The 15,000-nt window shown below is 38.6% G+C and overlaps 1 protein-coding gene across 2 annotated transcripts in view; it reads left to right on the forward strand.

The window, feature by feature from the left end:
* The window catches only part of efna5b (ephrin-A5b), a 142,217-nt gene that overhangs the window by 101,399 nt on the left and 25,818 nt on the right, over positions 1 to 15,000 (forward strand). For both annotated transcript variants that reach the window (XM_051668557.1, XM_051668558.1), the window contains exon 2: positions 14,773 to 15,000. This exon is cut by the window's right edge and continues 65 nt beyond it. In XM_051668557.1, the coding sequence (XP_051524517.1) occupies positions 14,773 to 15,000 (228 nt within the window). The remainder of the gene's footprint in view (positions 1 to 14,772) is intronic.

Genomic DNA, 15,000 nt, shown 5'->3' on the forward strand with positions numbered 1-15,000 from the left:
TATTTTTTATTTACTGTCTCCGGGCCACTACATCACTTGGATTATTTTTTCATTTAAGCCTCAGAAGAAAAAAAAAAACATCTAAAAAATTAGAACCCATTGAGATGTGTATTGAAGTAATTGTTTTGTGTGAATAGCATTTTTAATGTATGTCTGAATAACTTACACATCATTAACTCAAGTACTGATTATTTCACGCATGTAACAAGCTTGTGGATATCTACTCTACTAAGTGCCTCAATTAAACTCTTGAGACTAACTTGGAAAACTTTATCAAATCAGTGACTAATTCTTCCTCAGTTCCATGCAGTGTATCAGCCCAGTACTATGTAAACACAACTTTGTCTGGATAAAAACCTGTGCTCCCTGGGTGTTGTTGCGAGCTGTATTCACCGTGAGAGCCTGTCGTTTTGAGGGACCATCTGTTTTGCTAGAAGTGCTCTTAAAATTGTGCTTAAAATGCACAATAATGATCACTGTAGTGAAAGAGATGTGGAACATAATGTGAGGGTCAATAACAGTTATTATAACTGCTGATATGATCTGTTTGTTTAACCATTCATAATAAATACTCAAATGCGTAAAGCATCGGTGCAGTACTACACTTTGAGAGATGTTATTACTGTAAATGCAAAAGTGTTTTGTGAATACACTATTGCCAGATGTATCTGTGTGGGTCATGACATGGCATGTAAATGGCACCTTGTGCGATGTTATCTCTACTCTGTGTTTGATAAACATCTCAGCAAAATCCAACATAATAAAGTGGAGACAAACAGATTGCATCATTATATGTGGGTTTGTGTTTGAGAAACTCTGCAAAATATTTCACGGCATCTATGACACAAATGTTCCTGATATCGTTGATTATTCTAGGCTCAAACTGAAACCCTGAAGCGTCATTAGTGCAGACCGTGGCTCAGGTCCAATGATACAGTAAGAAACTGCTCCATCACGCGCTGGGAACAGCTTGTGTCGGTCAAACCTGCTCTGAGGACGACTGCAAGTGTCCTACAGCACAAACTCTCTCTAGGACATCAGAATTCCCTTCTTTCTTTCTTTCTGAGAAAATCATTTTGCAAAATTGTAGCTATAGTAACATGATTCAGTGACACCAGGTTGTGAAAATAAGAACAAATCCCAACATGTGTTTTATTCACACAGGGATTTTAAACATTCACACATTTCTGCTCAATAAAAGTGTCACAAATGCTAGATGCATTTTACTCTCTGATTCTCAACGACATAAAATATATGCACATATATTTTACTAAGAGTGTAAAAGAATTGCTGAACCCAGCACTTACACATACAGTATTACTTTGTTTTCTTTCCTTTAAAGGATTATTCCTAGTTTAATAAAAGTTAAGCTCAATCAACAGCATTTGTGACATAGGGCCCTATTTTTGGAGTGCTAGCATTAAGCGCAATGCTTTAAGTCATAAGCATAAAGTCAGTGGGCATGGACATGAAGTTTTGGTATTTTCATGCAAGCATGTGCTAAGTCTAGGCGCAAGTGGGTTTGGTGTAATCGCCCGTGCAATAGGTATGGGTCATGTGCAATTTAATTCTGAGGTTCAATGAATTAGAACAGGGGTCAGCAACCTTTTTGACAAGGATTGGAATTTCTGCAGGAGTCTGTTGGGTATACTGCAGTCTCGTCACATTTTAACTTTTTGTTTAGCCTCCCATTCAGCTGATGAAAACACACTACATCAGGGTTCAAGGACCCCTTGTTGGGTAGAGAGATGGAGGTGGGACCCCCGTTACATATTGTATAAAATTGAGTGTTGGGTTGTGTGACTATAAAAACATGGATGGTATGCTACCATATTATTGTTTGTACATACTTCATGATGTTTACATTGCAAAGCCATTGAAATAATCATTAAATGCTGCCCTGCTGAAAAGACCAGCTAAAACCAGCATAAGCTGGTTGGCTGGTTTTAGCTCGCGTGCGAGTGAGTGATTATTACAGATGCCACCAAGGTGGATCAAACAATAATTTGCGGACCCCCTGCGGTACCACCGCGGACCCCCTGCTGAAGACCCTTGCGCTATGTGGTCATGACAAAGGATTACGTCAAGGTATAGATTGGAATGCAGGTGCGGAATTTATATAAATAAAATAGTTCACTTCTTTCTCGCCATTGCTGGTGTGCCAGTGATTACCCCTCCATGTGCCAATGCTGGCACGCGTGCCACAGGTTGCCAATGCCTGAATTAGAAGAACAGAAAATTACGATCACGATTTGTGCATTAACTGCATCCTTGATGAATGTCAGGCATATTTCTACAACAGTCGAAAATGTGATTCTCGTCAGAATTTGGATGTACGCTATTTTAAATAATAGAGAATGTCAGTATTATTAATCATTTTCATCTACTGACACACAAATCATGGCTAGTGTTAACGGTGATTGTATTGGTATTGTAATATTCTGGGTGGGCCTGGGTCTCCACACTTGGCTACACAACTGTTTTGCAGTGACTTAAAAATCAATCTCAACAACAGGAGGAAATTTAACAGTAGGCTACAAATTAAATCATAAATACAGTTGTAAATATACAATCATATTAATATTAATAATAATACATATAAACATAACACTAAAAATTATAATAAAAATAAATGAAAAAAATAAACCATGACCTCTAGAAAGTTTAACACAAGTGTCAAGCGATTACCCCTGAAAAATTGCGATTGTCAGGAACATAATTTGATGTTCTGGACTTAAAGAGGTGGTATTGAAACGTCTTAGCGCAATGACTTATTTCTCAGGAAAATAGCAAATTTTGCGTCACTTCATTAACATACAGAACACACACAGTTTGTACACCTACACCCACAATAGCGCAAACACTCCAATCCACACCCACTTGCGCTTTGCGCTGGCATGGAAATTGGATAAGACGTTGTGCACGGTCGCTTTGCACACTCACAAAAATAGAGCCAACAATGTTGCTTACCACAAAAATTCATTTAGACTCATCTCTATTTAAAAAAAATAAAAAAAGCACAAATGTGTGTTCCAGTGAGACACTTACAATGGAAGTCAATGGGGTCAATCTGTAAACATTAAAATACTCACTGTTTCAAAAGTATAGACACAAGACATAAACAATATGTGTGTTAACATGATTTTACTGTGATAAAATCACTTACTATCCACATCTATGGAAAGTTATAGATAATTTTGACAACTTTGTTGCCATGACGACGTAAAGCCGTAAACACTAAAACCCTAAAACGACTATAAAAATAATAATTTAAACAATAATACACAAGTTTTAACATAATATTTAATATAAAGTGCTTTTATAAAATTATAAGCATCACATTTCTGTCTTTAAACCCTCCAAAAATTGACCCCATTGACTTCCATTGTAAGTGTCTCACTGGAACACAGAATTGTGCTTTTTTTTTAAAGAAAAGTAGGGACGAGTCTAAATAAATTTTTGCAGTAAGCAATATTAGTCCACAAATGCTGTCGATTGAGATTAACTTGTATTGATTCCAGAATATTCCTTTAAAGGGAACCAAATGCTTCATATGGGTTAGGGTTTAGTTCACCCAAAATTTTTAATTGTCATCAGTTAATCACCCTCATGTTGTTTCATACACAAACTGTTTTCTTCTGTTGGATACAAATGGAGATGTTAGGCTGAATTTTAGCCTCAGTCACCATTCACTTTCATTGTATGGAAAAGTAGATGCATTGAAAGTGAATGGTGACTGAGACTAACAATCTTTTTTTGACTGGGTGAAATAAACCCAACCAGCCCAACACTGTTGATTTGGATTTAAATTACATAATGTAAATCCTTACCCCTTAAAAAAGGGTAAACTTTGCAAGTCCATTGGACAGGGAAACAAATGTCAGAAAAAGACGAATGTAAGAAATTCAGCCGTTTGATTTCAAGTTTACTTTTCGTGTAGTGCTCATTTAAGCTTATCCCAGTAAATGTTGAGCCTGCGGCAGAATAAATGAATATGTTGTATAAATGTATTAATAAAGATGGAGCGCGGTTTACACTGGGGCCATCCGTTTGTCTTCTTTACAAAATAAACTTGCTCTCCAAGCCGGAGGTGAGCAGACGGAGCGAGTTTTCCTGAACGATGACTTGTTGATTTTAATCGGCAGTAAATGTGCATCGCTGCGGGGAGGCAAACTCTGTGTGACCTCAGAGAAATTACACATCAGAGGAACAGCAGCTGCATGTGTAAACCAGACCCACCTCCGCACCGTCGTTAACGCCATTTCATAATTGCAGATGTTTGCTTGTGGCGCTGAATTTGGACGGAGAGCAGATCTCTGCAGGTCGTTCTGATCACCGTGAGCATCAGATGCATTTGTGTGTGGAGAGCGAGGAATGAACCTTGTTAACAAACAGTTTTAATGATGGACGAGGAGTGGCCTGGTCTTGTCCTCATGAACCCAAACACACCAAGCTGGTCGCATCTGGAGATCCACAAACCTTATCTCAGGCCGTGTCCCAATTTACATTCTTCTATGTGCTTCACTGGAGATGAGAAAGTACACAAGCTGTCAGACTTTGAACTTGTGTTTTTTTGGATGTAAACAGTGTTGATTAAGTTACTCAAAAATAGTAATCCGCTACAAATTAATCTGATTACTTTAGTGATTACTTCATAGGAAAGGTAATCACATTACTAATTGCTTTACTTTTAAATTACTTTCTTAAGCAATTTATTTTTACAGAAAAATCGTTTTTCTGCTCAAAATAAAATTTACATTTCTTCCTTTTTCATTGTTTTTGTCCCGTCAGCTGTCATAAACACAAGAGATGTTCATATGACCATTTGTGTTTTAAATGTACTCTATTTAATAAATATGCTATTTAAGAAATATGTGCTACCCAAGTCATTTTTTAAAAGTAATTAACAGATGAAAGTCAGTAACTCTTATCTGCTCACAAGAATTTAAATTGCAAAATGTTACACTACTTTTTGGACGAAAAAAGTAATTAAATTACAGTAACTAATTACTTTATAATCAGATTACACTTTGCACTGGATATAAAGAATTGTGGGGGGGCCTGGGTAGCTCAGCGAGTAAAGACACTGACTACCACTGCTGGAGTCACGAGTTTGAATCCAGGGTGTGCTGAGTGACTCCAGCCAGGTCTCCTAAGCAACCAAATTGTCCCGGTTGCTAGGGAGGGTAGAGTCACATGGGGTAACCTCCTCGTGGTCGCTATAATGTGGTTCTCGCTCTCGGTGGGGGGCGTGGTGAGTTGTGTGTGGATGCCGTGGAGAATAGCGTGAAGCCTCCTCACGCGCTACGTCTCCGTGGTAACGCGCTCAACAAGCCACGTGATAAGATGCACGGGTTGATGGTCTCAGACGCGGAGGCAACTGAGATTCATCCTCCACCACCCGGATTGAGGTGAGTCACTACGCCACCATGAGGACTTAGAGTGCATTGGGAATTGGCCATTCCAAATTGGAGAGAAAAGGGGAGAAAATCCGCCCCCCCGAAAAAAAAGATTTGTGCATTTCGATTTGTTGTTTTCATCGTTTGGTCACACTTTATATTAGGTGGCCTTAACTACTATGTACTAACATTAAGTGCATACAAGACTATGTATTTACTGTGTAACTACATGCTGTTCTGCAAAATATCCACATTTGCTGCCACTGAGGTTGAGGTACGAGGTAGGTTTAGGAGTAAGGGTAGGGTTAGGGTTAGGGTTAGGATAAGGGGTTAGAGTTAGGTTTTGGTGTAAGGGTTGAGTTAGGGTTAGGGGTAACGTTAACAGTGCAACTACAAATGTAATTAAATGCAACAACATGTATGCACATAATAAGTACATTGTATCAAATGGTTAAGTACATAGTAGTTAAGGCCACCTAATACATAGTGGGTCCCATCGTTTTGATGACTTCACTATTATTTACTACTATGCTGAAAATAGTAATAATAAAGAGTGAGTAGGTAGTGACTGATAGTGTACATACTTTTGAATATGTAGAAATGTAGTAAGGCAGTTTTGGAAAAGTACTACGTCATAGAACTGTGTCTTACTACCACACAAGCACTTTTGTAATGTTTTTGTCAAGCATTAACGTCTTGTTCAAGTCATTACTTCAGCATTCATTATAACTACACTTTCATGTTCATGCATTTAAAGCTGCTGTTAGAGCTTTGGTTCCTCTACATTATTTTTTAACTTTTTTACAACACTATCAGGGAAAAATGGCGATGAACGTGAGACTAAAGGCCGAAACTTCTGTGAATGCCGTCACTTCTAGCTAGACTGCAATCCATAACACAGCGCAAGCACGCGTTGCATTCTCAGCGTCGCAACAAGTGGCGCTGTAGCGAGATTACTGTGAACTGTTCGCCTCTACGATGAGTTTTTTTTTGTCAACTACTGTCATGGCGGAGCAACAGTTTGAAAAGTATATTGCTGAGCAAGAATGCAAGATGTGAATTGGGATGTGGCCACATTTTCTATTTCATCTCTCACTTTCTCTTTTCTGTTTCCTGGAGGATCCAAGACACTTTCAGAACACTTTAGATTCTTGCGTTTGTTCTTCTCTAAACCAGAATCACCTCGTGGGTCTTTGGCAGGGAGGTTTGCAGCAGAACCATATAGACAGAGAGAGAAACATGTGTAGAGCATCTGCCGACTGCTCTTGTATGGCAGAAGCAGGTGAGATGATGGTCCTTCAAACCATCAGCAGATCTCTTCTACACATTCTAGCAGTGATGGAAATACAGCTGCGTTTGCCATCTCAGATCTAATGAGAACTCTATACGCCCACTGGGTGACTGCCACATAGACAACCACCTCAAACCCGTCCTGCTGGACTGGAAAACAACTTACGATCAGACCTCTCCAATTCCACATATTACCTGTGCTGTGAGAGCATTAGTGTTTATTGAATGCAGCTGTTTCTCATATTGAGCTGGCCTGCTGGAACGAGAACAGGTGCAGATGTGTGTTATATACGCTTGATGATATAAAGACAGGCTGTTGATGCGTTCTGTCACAGATCCCGCTGCTTTTCATGGGAAGGGGGTCGGTGTGGACTTCCGAATTCCTGGTAGCTAGTGGTCCTCAGGGAATTGAGGGAACTACACTATATGAGAAGAGTGAACATGTTCTGTATGGATTGCTGATGATAAAACGAAGACCGAGAAACTTGTGTCCTAAAATCTGCAGATTTATGCAGAAATGACGTGTTGATGGTTAGACAATTGAGGCAAGGCCCAACATAACACTAGGGTAAACTGTGAATAATATTCGGACCCTTGCGATTTAGGAATGGGCGGATTGATCCTAAAGTATCGATATTTCAAAGAAATAGAGAAAGTTGTAAATACTATCGCTGCGTCTTTGAGCTCCTCTGTGTTTTTAATCAGTTTAATCAGTAAAGTTGGGCAAGTCACCTCAATGATTACAGAGCGGATCCGGGCCAGATCTGCGCTTCCACCTCAACACAACTCCCAGACAGCTGGAGCAGAGCAAAGAAATGTAATTATCATAATCTGAGAATTAGCCTTCCATCCATTCCCAGTTTTTAATCATTCCCTTTCGTATTACCGGAGCATCAAGGACTTTCCTGCTGGTAGTGCAGAGTGGTTTTTCAGGCTGTGTTGTTTTCCAGCCGATAGAGGTCATGAAGGTCAAGAGCCATCCGTAAACATTCCATACAGCATGACACTGAGCTGTTTACAACCAGACAATGGAAAAATATCTCTGGCAACTGACTTAAAGGGGTCATGACATGAGGAATCAAATTTTCCTTGATCTTTTGACATATAAGAGGTCATTGTACTATAAAAACATACTGTAAGCTGAAAACGTCCTACTTAATAGAAAAGAGCATTTATTTAAACCAGTCTCTAGAAACAGCCGGTTTGGAATTTGTGGAGCTTGTGAAGACACAAGGACCAAATAATGACTGCCTCTTCAGCAAGACATCAATGCCTATTTTTCGTCATTGCACCACTGGCCCCGCCCACTGGTGCTCACAGTCAGTCACACAGGTGAAGAGGAGAGAGATGGGGCCTGTCATGGGAGATTCATCTACAGCAAAGTGGACTTACACAGGACACCTTCATGTGCCAATCTGGATTTAAATGTTTTTCTACACTAGATGAACAGCTTTGACCGTTATCATTTATCTAGCACCGTTTTTTTTTTTTTTTTTTCACCCCTTTTCTCTCCAATTTGGAATGCCCAATTCCCAATGCGCTCTAAGTCCTTGTGGTGGCATAGTGATCGCCTCAATCGGGGTGGCGGAGCACGAATCTTAGTTGCCTCCACATCTGAGCGCATTACTGCGGAGACATAGCGCATGTGGAGGCTTCACGTTATTCACCGCGGCATCCATGCACAACTCACCACGCGCCCCACCGAGAGCGAGAACAACATTAAAGCGACCACGAGGAGGTTACCCCATGTGACTCTAACCCTCCCTAGCAACCGAGCCAATTTGGTTGCTTAGGAGACCTGGCTGGAGTCATTCAGCACACCCTGGATTCGAACTTGCGACTCCAGGGGTGATAGTCAGCGTCTTGCTGAGCTACTCAGGCCCCCTCTCACGCCACTTTTAAAAGACGCAATGTCAAGTTATAACTCTAAAAAGGAGACCTTCATTTGATTTCATTCAGCTGCGCTGTTTCTTGCTGTTTTGAAGGCATCCTGGAACATTTTTTGCACCAATCTTTGCTATATTTAATTGTTGCTTTTTTGTAAACATGCACTATATGGACATCTTTGATTGTTTTGATGCATTTCCGGCAATGTGCGCTGCGTTTTAAGAGTGGTACAAGCGCAACTTTTAAAAAAAGCATCTCATTCAGTTGCTGCTGCTGTCTGGGAGAGACAAATGCTGTTCTATGTGTATACAAACACGGAAGATTTGAGATGTCACTCCTGTGAAGACCATAGTCTCTGCTTTGGCCTGTTGAAGCTGGTTGAAGCAACAGACATCACCATGGACTGTATTACATTTGCATATTCAGAACATTTCTGCTGGGATTGTATGTTTTCGGCTCATATCATCGAGGATTGCTTGTGAACCAGTCACAATATGATTCAAGCTTGGCAAAAGATCTGCTATTGAAAGATGCGGCAGTTAAACTCTACCAGACCCATGAGTACACATTTTAATTCATGAATGTTTCAAATGTCATGACTGTTTGATAGTTCCTGTGCTTTAGTGAACATTTTGATACATTCAGATAAGATGTGTTGGATGTACGTTATGTGTTACTCCTGAAATGTAGTTTTATAAATTATAATGTAAAGCTTGTTCGTTTTCTTTTGATTGAGTTTCAAATGTGGTTTTTGAGTGACTGCATGAAGTTAGCCAATCAGAACAGTGGGCGTTTTCATTGAAGTCTTAAAGGGCCAGATAGCTTTAAACCAAGCTTTTCAGACAGAGAGCAAGAGACAGGATGGAAAAAGATCATATGTTATTAAATGATGACTGTTTTGGTGCAAATACAAACTTTAATGACATAATAAGTGGACCTCAGGGAACATAATAACATGATTAAAAAAAGAGTATGTCATGACCCCTTTAAAGGAATTTTCCGGGTTCAATACAACTTAAGTTCTGTATACAGCATCTTCGGCATGCTTTCAGGTCCCACTGACAATAATTGTGACCTTTCCTCAGTTTGTAAAACGTTGTCTTTACAGTAATGCAATTACATTGGAAGTATGTAGGACAAGACAGTTCATGTGTGGAATATTTTAAATGCTTTCTTGTAAATTCTGTCCATAAAGCTTAAAGGGATAGTTCACCCCAAAATGAAAATTCAGTCATTGTTTACTCTCCCCTGTGTTGCTATAACCCTATATGACTTTCTTTCTTTTTCTGAACACAAAGGGAGAAATTGTGAATAAATGTCGTGCTCAGTGATGTCATACAATGGCAGTTTATGGTGACCACCTCTTAAAGCTTCAAAAGGATGCAAAAGTATAATTCAGAAGTCTAATAATTTATTCCATGAGACTCATGATTGCTATGAAAGCATACAGTGAGCATTGGTGAGAAACAAACTGAAATCTAATGTATTATTGAGTGAAACTGTTCCATTACTGTCCTCTGCACATTCATGATGAGAGTGCATGAGAGAAATAATTCACACAGCCCCCTCGCAACATGGGACGTTCAAGAGAAAACGTGTTTTGTTTATCTAAAAACAGGTCCACCACAGCAATGGAAAGAACAGAACATATGACAGCTGCACACAACCAAAGAACCGAACTTACTAACTATGTCTACAGAGTTTGTAGTCGGAGAATAGATGCATTTCTTTGAGTAATCAATGAAATAGAGAGATGGACAGAGGAGGCTACAGGCAGCTACAGTCACACCGTGTCCTAACCTGATGGCAAACGACACATGATAAAAGGTATATTTTCTATGTTAATCAGAGTTTTGGTCCTAACCAGCCATGACAAGTGACATTCTGTCGATCGCTTGATTTCTATTTTTGGCATTGCGTGATTCGCGCCATGCTGCCCCGCCCCCTGTGATCTGGCAAAGGTCCAAAAACGTTCTCATAACAGAAAGTCTGCATTTCACTAGCCGTTAAAAACTACTTGATTTTGGCAGAGAATGTTACACCTACCAAATGTTTTCGCTGAGGTCTGTCACAAATGCTCACCGCTTCAGAATGGAGATGAAACATTCCCGCTTCCTCTATATCTCTGTTTGATTGAGTGCTCGGTTTCAAACAAATAAGGCTGGGCATAGAAATGCATCTGACTACAAGCTCTTCAGACATGTTTAGTAAGTTCGGTTCTCTGGTTTGTGTGCAGTTGTGTTGTGCTGTGTTCTCTTGTCACTATCGCTGTGTTGGACCTGTTTTTAGATAAACAAAACGCGTTTTCACTTGAACGCCCCAGTGTCGCGTGGGCGCTGTGTGAACTGTTGCTCTCGTGCCATATCACGAATGCGCACAGGAGATCAACGGTCAGTGAAAATATTTACTAAATAATACACTCGATTTCAGTTTGTTTCTCACCAAAGCTCACTGTATGCTTTCATAGCAATCCCTTTGTGTTAAGAAAAAGAAAGAAAGTCATATAGGGTTATAACAACACAGGGGTGAGTAAACAATGACTGAACTTTCTTTTTTGGGTGAACTATCCCTTTAAGTTGAGTTAAACTCAGATTGTTCCCTTCAGCACAATAACTTGGACACAATGGTGATTTGTGTCTGTACCGATGTGTTTGTTCCAGACAATATTTCTTGTAGAAAGACAGGAATTGAATAGAATTTACAAAGTCCCAAAACTGCCACGTGGGTTCTTGGAAATCATTGTGTAAATGTGAAATTTATAGGCAGATGGTGTGATATCAGTAACAAATATAAACATATTCAAACCTCGCTAGACCATACACAGACATTCCTAATATGAATAATATTCAGAGTCCTGGGGTTTCAAAAGAAATATACCAACTCTATTATCACTCATCTGCAACAAAGTCGTATTCATTTTCAACAGTTTGTCTTTATTCCTGCAATTCTTGGCGTGAAATCTATTGAATGAGTGTCTAGTGAATATTTGCTTTGTAACCAATTAAACTCTCCATTCTTTCTTTAAAGCCAAGACAAGAGAAAAAGCTTATGATGTTAATGTATTTCTATTGAAATACTGTTTAAAAAAAGACAACAGGCCCAAAAGTCCAAAAGACAACAGGCCCTTTCAATATTTCTAAAGTATGAGTTTATGAAATTATATTTTATGGCACAAAAAAGAAAAAAAAAACATGGTGTTACCAAGGTATGTGTCCAAAAACATTGTATTACCATAGTACATATCCAAAAACCATTGTATTATGACCATAGTACATGTCCAAAAAACATGGTATAACCATGGTACATATAAAACAACCATATTATTACCAAGGCATGTGCCCAGAAAACATGATACTGTATAACCATGGAACAAAAATATGGTATTACTATGGTAACTGTCCAAAAAACATGGTATTACCAAGGCATGTGTCCAAAACACATGATATTACCAAAGTACATGTCCAAAAAAACATAGCATAACCATGTTACATATCCAAAAAAACATGGTTTTACCAAGGCATGCATATAAAAAACATGATATTACCAAAGTACATGTCCGAAAAACATGGTATTACCAAGGCATGTGTCCAAACAACATGGCATAAACCATGGAACATGTCCAAAAAAACATAGTATAACCATGAAACATATCTAAAAACCATGGGATTACCAAGGTATGTGTCCAAAAAACATGGTATTACCATAGTACATAACCAAATAACATTGCATTACTATGGTAACTGTCCAAAAAACATGGTATAACCAAGGCATGCATCCAAAAAACATTGCATAACATTGGAACATGTCCAAAAAAACATAGTATAACCATGGTACATATCTTAAAAACCATGGGATTACAAAGGTATGTGTCCAAAAAACATGGTATTACCATAGGACATGACCAGAAAACATGGTATTACTATGGTAACTGTCCAAGAAACATGGTATAATCATGGAACATGTGCAAAAAAAACAGTATAACCATGATACATATCTTAAAAACCATGGGATTACAAAGGTATGTGTCCAAAAAACATAGTATTACCATAGGACATGACCAAAAAACATGGTATTACTATGGTAAGTGTCCAAAACACATGGTATAACCATGGCACATATCCAAAAAACATGTTATTACTATGGTAATTGTCCAAAAAACATGTTATTACTATGGTAATTGTCCAAAAAACATGGTATAACCAAGGCATGTGTCCAAAACACATGATATTACCATAGTACATGTCCAAAAAAACATAGCATAACCATGGTACATATCCAAAAAACATGGTTTTACCAAGGCATGCATACAAAAACACATGATATTACCAAAGTACATGTCCAAAAACCATGGTATAACCAAGGCATGTGTCCAAAACACATGATATTACCATAGTACATGACCAGAAAACAAGGTATTAACATGGTACTTTTTTGTGTACACTTAAACATTTAATGATCTTTTTTGCAGCTGTAAAATTAATTACAGTACACATAACTTTTCAGCCTTAAATAGTAATTTCTACTGTAGAAATAATGATATAAGTTATATAAATAATTCATTTATTGATGATAAAGCAAAATAAAGATGACCGCATATGTAAGAAACACTAAAGCCTATCGAGTCGTTGCATTAACTGAGACTCTCAGTTTAGTCTGTCTTGTTGATAAACGAGCTCATGTGTTAATTGTGGGGTGGTATCAGTTTGCCCTTGCTGTTTACACCTTCTAAAACATCCACAGTTTCATTACGACTCATGCTGAGGGTGAGAGAGTGGTCGTTAATGAAGCGTGTTTAATTGTGAAGAGGATTATTAACTGTCTTAATTTATTTGAAAAAATGCAGTAATCCAAGGAGAGGGTATATCTCAATATTTTCGGCACACACACATAAACCTCATCATGGCCACAGTGTTTGGAAGTGTCTGGAAAACAGTTCTGTTGTTGAATATATTTGGCCATCGACCTCATGGCTTATTTCAGCTCTGCAGAAGTACACAAGAAGCGACTGTCAACAATAATAATAAACAACTCAATGTGTGTCACCTGTTTAATACTTGTACTGTATTCTTTAAAAAATATATATTAATTAACATTGAACAAAATAGCTGATTTTGCTGTATTGATTTTAGCCAATTATTTGAGAAATGTTTGAGTTATGTCAATGTCAAATGCACAGCACTTTTTGAGGCAAAGATTGTAATGTTTTAAGCTCTGTCACTGTCACATTCCAACAGTCTTGTTAGTTGAGAATTTTAATTAAAACTTCTACAACATTCAGTCTGGCCATTTCTCCTCTGCCTGATAAATGCTTGTTTAGCAGCAGATGCATCCAGGAATGAGCTTGTTTGGTTAATCCATTCAAAGTTTGAATATAAAGTCAACACAAAGTCGAGAATATTTACAGGTGATGCGTTGTATGAAGGGGTCTGTGACCGAAAGATAGAAATAGTGTCACTTTGACAAACATTTGTTTGGATGTCAGTCGGAGGTCATTACTTGAAACTCTTACTGTGCTATCTGACCATAAAAGGGTCCTTGAACATGTTGTTTTTCAGGTCATTTGCAATATGTTCAGTTTGTCTGATAGGACCTAATATGGACACACGTGATGTACATCAACAGTGAGATGTTGCCAGTTTTACTGTGTCATCTATAAACACGAGTGCATGCGGACATGTTGGTCTCTTCTGTGGTTGATGTGATCATTTTTTGTGCGTTCACTTTCGATTAGACATTGGAGTTGTTTAAAAGGAGAGGTGCATGCAAAAAATTATTTTGCAGAGCTCTTTTGCATCTTAACAAGTGCTCGGATTTAAATAGATTTTATGAGCACAATCTCATACATATTGGAAGCTCATGTTAGCTTTAAAGATCATACACTTCTAAGCAATATTCAAAGAACAAAGAAAGTGGAAACCTGTTTGAGGTTTTATATTTCTAGTATCCGCTACTGTAAAAGATAAAGCAAACACCTGTATTTGCACGTATAATCACTCATGTGTTTGAAGTCTGAGAGTCTAGGAGTGCACTTCGGTGCTCCATATAATTATTGCTTTGTTTATCCTTCAATTTTTTTTGCTGTCCTAACCATACACCATTATATGGTTAGTTGCATTTTATTATTTGCATCAAGCATTGTTTGAGTCATGACCCACCAGCACTAATCTAATTCATCTCATCTCTGTGTCTCTTGCAGGTTTCACCGTGGTGACTATCACATCGACGTCTGTATAAACGACTATCTGGACGTCTACTGTCCGCACTATGAGGACACTGTACCAGAGGAGAGGACAGAACGATACGTCCTCTACATGGTCAACTATGACGGCTACAGTACGTGTGATCACACTGCGAAGGGGTTTAAACGGTGGGAGTGTAACCGACCGAACTCACCAAATGGCCCGCTCAAGTTCTCGGAGAAGTT

This window comes from Myxocyprinus asiaticus, chromosome 33 (genome assembly GCF_019703515.2).
Source record: "Myxocyprinus asiaticus isolate MX2 ecotype Aquarium Trade chromosome 33, UBuf_Myxa_2, whole genome shotgun sequence".
NCBI lineage: Eukaryota > Metazoa > Chordata > Actinopteri > Cypriniformes > Catostomidae > Myxocyprinus > Myxocyprinus asiaticus.